This window comes from Nesoenas mayeri (assembly GCF_963082525.1).
Source record: "Nesoenas mayeri genome assembly, chromosome: 2".
Lineage (NCBI taxonomy): Eukaryota > Metazoa > Chordata > Aves > Columbiformes > Columbidae > Nesoenas > Nesoenas mayeri.
The window spans coordinates 135542427-135548426 of NC_137543.1; the positions used below are offsets into that span (position 1 = coordinate 135542427).

Below are 6000 nucleotides of genomic sequence, written 5' to 3' on the forward strand. Positions count from 1 at the left end.
TCAGTTCAGTGAGAGCAAGAAAAAAAATAAAGGAAAAAAAAAACACCCACAACCAACGTATGTTCTAGTTAACTTATAAGCAAAACTTCAAATAAGTGATCTCTAGTGTGAAACATATTATTAAAAAATTTCAGTTGAGTAGTATATTACATTACCATCATTTCAAGTCACGTATTTGTACACTCTGCCTCAGAAGGGACAGGTTTTTTGACCGATCCCACATTGAGATTACATGATATTTTTATTTAAGGAACAAATTTTTCAAGATGTTTATAAAAAACAAAAAAAAAACGCAGTACTTTAAAATATGGCATTCCTACTTTCTATTAAGTAGAAACAGAAAAGCCATTAAAAATTACTTCATTCAATATTAACATAATGAAAAGCCCACAGGCCTGAAAATTGGCTACATTAAATAAATTTATAAGAACGTAACAGTTCTAAAATCAGTTTCCCTGAAGAGATGTCAGAATGATGAGATCTTTACAATGGAAAAAGCAGTAATTGCCTGTTGTTGTGTCCTATACCCAAAGGAAAAGAAATAAACTACACTGTAAGTAAAGGCCATATCTTCTATGGATTTCTTTTTTTGGTGGAAATGGAGATTAGGTGATTAAAATTAATTTAAGTAACAAAAAAAATTACCCAGGCATCAGGACTCTGAATACAAAAATTCAGAAAAGCCAATTCCTTCCTAAAAGTGCTTAATACCAACTTCTCAAATCCTTACTGCATCTCATATTCCCAGAAATCTGATAGAACAATGAGAATGTATAAAAGCTTAAAAGCTCAGAGCTCAGTCCTCCTAGACTTGCACAAGATCATCTACTAGCCCATATCACTTAACATTCTAAAGCTCATACATATGGATGCAACATAATCAACAGGGAGAAAACAACTTCTTTTAATTCAATATTTGAACAGTCCTTTAACTTTTAACTCCTGGTTTTTTTAAAAAAAAAAACCAAAACACTTATGTGCATTTGTGAATCAAATAAATACACATTGCAGACCTGTAGAATTACCATACTTACGGAATTTTTCCAAGTGCATGAGTAGAATTTATGGTCATTTTCAGTGTAGAAAGACTGTTTCTTCCTTCTGTCACATTTATTTCCCTTTGTAAGCAAACTATGCAATGAAATTATGAATTCAAATAGGTACTAAATACTGATTTGCAACAGGCTACATATGGAGAGACTTCTACGGTCATTGAAAAAAAGAAAAAGAGCAACAGCCCTGACTGTACTGTACTTTATGCTTTGAAGGCTGAATTCACAGTGAAAAAACAGGAAAATTTGTTTTCTATTAGCAACAATCCAGAATTTGGTAGGGCTGCTTGTGTGTGTACATACATTGTATATATATACATATATAACTTTGAAGTTATCAACTGTACTTATAGATTTGTGCACTTCTTCCATCCAAATCTAAATGGACTAGGTAGACCTAAATTTAAGGCTATGTTATACCAGCTTCATTTTAAATCAACACAGATGTTCTGTTTCAAATATCCTGCAACTATTCATTTAACTTGTATTATACATAAGAAAGGTTTATTTTTAATTCCAACTTGACAGGTTATATGTTTAATAACTTTCTGTTCCTCTGCTTCTCCAAATCATCACAACTTTCTCCTTCACATTAAAAATATTTGAATAAAGTGTGAAATGTCAAACACTGATGCTGCTTCAAAGTGTTTTCCTTGGATTTTAAATGTTATTAAACAGAACATTAATTTCTACTACAGGTGATAGACACAGGTTCTGAGATGTTAAAGCTATATGAGATACATGAACACAAAGACGTAATTAGAAAAACATAAGTAAAACTTGGGTTGTTCTCATATGCTTATTCCAATTCAGTGTTGCTTTTTTAAGGGAAAACCCCTTCAAACCTCCTCAAAATGAAAGTGAGATTGAAATAGTACCCTCAAGGCTAGACACTGACTGCCCACCCCCATGTGTACATGCAATATTCTAAAAGTCAAATAGGCTATCAATTACAAGTGAATCCTCTGCATTTAGACATAGTTGAGTCAGGAAGTTTTATTCATTTTTTTTAATTAATTAATGATTGTCTTTTAATCAAACACTATATTGCTTTGAATTACATGTCAATCTCCCAAACTCTATTTCCAATTCTCCTTTTCCCTTAAATCCTGCCTACACTTTTCCAAAATAGGGAGATTTTCTTTGGGAACTAATAATAATTTCCTTTTATGGCAAATGGTCTTTACAAAAGGCAATGTCCTTACTCAAAAGGATCAAAAAAATCCCCCAAACAAGATTAAAATGCAAATGGAAGAAGCCCTCAAAAATCTTTGCATGAAATTGGTAACATGACATCAGTTTTACTCTCTTAAGTCATTGCAGCCTGCTTCTGTCAGACCAACCTAGGGAAATATGTCTAAGCTTAAGAAAAAACAAAACAAAACAAAAAACAAACAAGGAACATTAGAGCATATCTTAAAACTGGCACTAATGATTATTGAAAATATTTAAATTACTTAATAGGGAGGAACTTGCCAGATGTTAAAAAACAAGCCTTTAAATGGAGATGGGGAATATTTTTGCAAGATACACTCACATGAAAATAGATCAGCATCCCCACTGCAGAAATAAAAAAGTGAAGTCCCACTGTCTGTTTGCTTATTTCCCTGAGCACATGCCACAGAGCATCCAATGCACAATTTATTCACAAACATGGTCCTGCCCCTTCTTTCCCTTCCCTCTAATATACTTGAATGTATTCATTTTATTTGGGCACCTTGTTTACTTTCAACATCCGTGGACATTCCCTGCAGATATAGGAATCTGCACACATTGAAAAGACTGCAAAACAAAAACACTTTGAGGCAAGGACTTCCTTGTGGTATGAAATGCATACACCTTTCTGCATAGCTATCTGAATGGACATCTTGTCTACTGTAAAAAAAAAAAAAACAAAAACAAAAACAAATTTGAACAGATTATCCTTCTGCTTAAGGTTTTCACTCACAGAATGGGATTAACCTTGAGAAATATGCAAGATCTTAAGTCCAAAACAAACTATTATTAAGACTAATTCAAAACAAAATGACTTTAGAACATTCTTATTTCAATACTACATGCAGTGAATATTTCAAAAATTATCTTTACATTAAAGAAATAAAAATACATATAGCTGAAGCAGTCAGCACAGAAGCTGCTCAAGTGCTTCTGCCAAAACTTGTTTTATATCATGAGCTTTCTGTTGAGAAAAAATTGCAATTGAACTATTGTATGGGTGCTCTGTTTAATCAGTTGTTTCTTATCCACAGCATAAGAATTTACAGTTATCCAATCAAGTTACTGAACTTCCAGTGGCTCCAAGTCCCAACAGTTCACTAATACCATTCTGTCTCCCATATGATATCAAATGAGCAACCATAAAACAAAAATGAGGTCATTCTGAACAGAGGAGATGAGGAAGCATATTTACCTGAAGCATCTCCAACTTTAAAATCACTGTCATCAGAGCTATCATAATCTAAAGCTTCCAGCAGCGAAGCTGCCAAAGGCTTCACTTGTCTCCTCTTCGAACTGCGGTCCACTGCAGAAAAAAAAAAAAATAGTACCGTTACTAGGTGGCATAAGGAGAACTCTGCTCCCTTACTTAAATTAAAGGGAACGGCTGAATGGCCGTGACAGGCGGGACAGTTTCCAGCCGGCACACGCGGGCGGCACCGGGGACCCGGAGCCGCTGGTTCCCACAGGTGAGGCGGCAGCGGCGGCACCGCGCCGGGAAGGTTCACCCGCAACCGGACAGCCCGGACAGCCCGGCCGGCGGAGCCGCGCTGCTCCCCTGGGCGCCGGCAAACAACGCGGCACCACAGCGACCGCGGCTCCCGGGCTGCCCGCAGCCCCGAGCACCAGCGGGACCCCCGAGCAGGGCTGGGCAGACACGGGGGTCGCCTGGGGCCACCAGCAGCTCCGGACGCAGCGCCCTGGCGTGACCCATCAGCGCCAGCGCGGGGAGGGCAGCCGGGGCCGGCGGGGGGACGGCGATGCGTCCGCCCGAGGAAGTGGGCGGGAGCGCTCAGCGGGCACTCCGGCATCTCCGCGGGGCGGGGGCGGTCAGAGCCGCTGCGGATCACTTACTAAAGCCTGCGCAGGGGAGCAGCGGGCGGGCAGGGGCCCTGGGATGCGGTGCTGCCGGGCCCCTTCCCCAGACAATGGGCACGGCGGCGACCCGGATGCAGACCCGCGCCCGCCCGCCCGCGGCGGCCGCTCCCGCTCCCGCTGCTGCGCCTGCGCACCTGTCCGTCGCCGGCCCTGCGGCGCATGCGCCTTGAGAGCGCGCCTGCGCGCAGGCAGGTGAAGCCGAGGCGGGGACAGTGCCCGCGCTGTGCCCGGCGGTGCCGCTCGGTGCGGGTGTGCAGGGACCCCAGAGCGCCCGGCACAAAGTGTTAGTACAGACCGGTTCATGCTCATGGGGGTGTCTGTTCAGATTTGCATTTATTAGGGAAAAACGGCTTAAAAACCAGTCTGGTACCTTCTCAGTTCCCCTGTGTGTATAAGAAGCTCTATAAAACTGTTTTTACTCTGCCCCTGTTCTAAGAGCTGAGTGCCTGGTGGGCGTCGTTGCATTGCCGGTCTCGTTCTTGCACTCCTGAGGGACAAAAAGCTGTTGCGTTTGGGAAAAAAAAAAAAAGAAAAAAAAAAAGTACGAAGAAAAAATTCCAAAGAAAAATGTGAATCCTATGTTCACTTTGTGCTTGAATTTCCTGGGTTTTTATAGTGCATTATCACAACACTAGTTGATGTGTTTGCAGACACACCTCCTGTTACCTCCAGCAATTCTTTGGCCATGTAGGTAGCCTGACCGCACCATGAATTCCTGTTCTGAGTCTGGATTTGCCAGCCCTACCCAAATATGCTATGGGCCCAGGCAGTCTGGTCTTTCCTTCAAAACTCCGATCAGCTTCCTAGTTCAGTAGAAGTTGCACATGTCTTAGATTTTCACTCCTTAAGAGTTTTTTTCCCTTTAACTGGCATCCCTATCCTACTTTCTCTTGACACACAACTGAAGCCTCAACAGGACCAGTAGCAGGGCTCAGATCCTGTTGTTTAGACTCTGCAAATCCATGCTGACATGTGCAGCAACAACTTCTACAGAACCTCCTGCCTGTCAAAGGATAAGTCCCTGATCCTGTCCTGTATACAGTGATTGGCAGGACAACTCAAATTGTATGTAAGCGAAAATTAAACAGAATTGATCCCAAATTTGGCTTTGTGTAGAAGAGCAGACTGGGCAGGACAGGCAGGTTTGACAAGGGGAAGGCAATGCCCTGTAGAGCAGTGGTGGAATTTAGGATTCCTTTAAACATGAAAGTCAAAGCAGGTGTGTGGACTGTCTGGCTTTCAGTTCAACTTTCTGGGGCAGCCTGCGATGCTAGGATTATCCCAGTTTCTACCTACACAGTTCTGGCAAGAATAGGTGATCAAGCAGAAGTTAATTAATGGCTACCCGCCCGCCCCTGCTCCTCATCAGCACCTCACATTGCCCAACCACTCCTTCCTCCTTTGCTGTTTGTACTCTGTGCCTCTTAGCCCTTCTGTCTTCCTTGTCTCAAATCTTTCTTTTTATTCTTTCTCTCGTTTTTCCCCCTCTGAGAGAATGTTCACACTTTTATTTCTGAAAATAGCATGCACACATTCTTTGTTATCTTCTCTAGTCAGCCTGGATACTTCATGCCTCAACAGAAAAAAAAAATCAATAAAATGAAAATAACTTGGAAGTACCTAAAATGTATTCACTGTTTCCCTAAACTTCAGGGCACTACAAACAGGGATTACCAACAAATCCTCCAGATTTAGTAATTAGTAGTAAATAAAACATACAACATAGAAATTAACTAGAACTACCAGTGCATGTTTTGATCATCATTCTTTCAAGGTTTCTGGCTATTAAAACATCTATTAAAAGATAAGTCCCCCTTAGTAAATATTAACCTTCTTTAGTAGACTCAGACTATTT

The 6000-nt window shown here is 41.1% G+C and overlaps 1 protein-coding gene across 1 annotated transcript in view; it reads right to left on the reverse strand.

Moving 5' to 3' along the window:
• Positions 1–4248, reverse strand: part of PHF14 (PHD finger protein 14) — a gene marked incomplete at its 3' end in the record, with an annotated part of 165348 nt that extends 161100 nt beyond the window's left edge. Inside the window, exons 1-2 of the mRNA XM_080340474.1 lie at positions 4122–4248; positions 3463–3573 (exon numbers count right to left, since the gene is read on the reverse strand). Of these exons, the coding sequence (XP_080196600.1) occupies positions 3463–3573; position 4122 (112 nt within the window). The 5' untranslated portion in view covers positions 4123–4248. The remainder of the gene's footprint in view (positions 1–3462; positions 3574–4121) is intronic.
• Positions 4249–6000: the final 1752 nt, after the last annotated feature.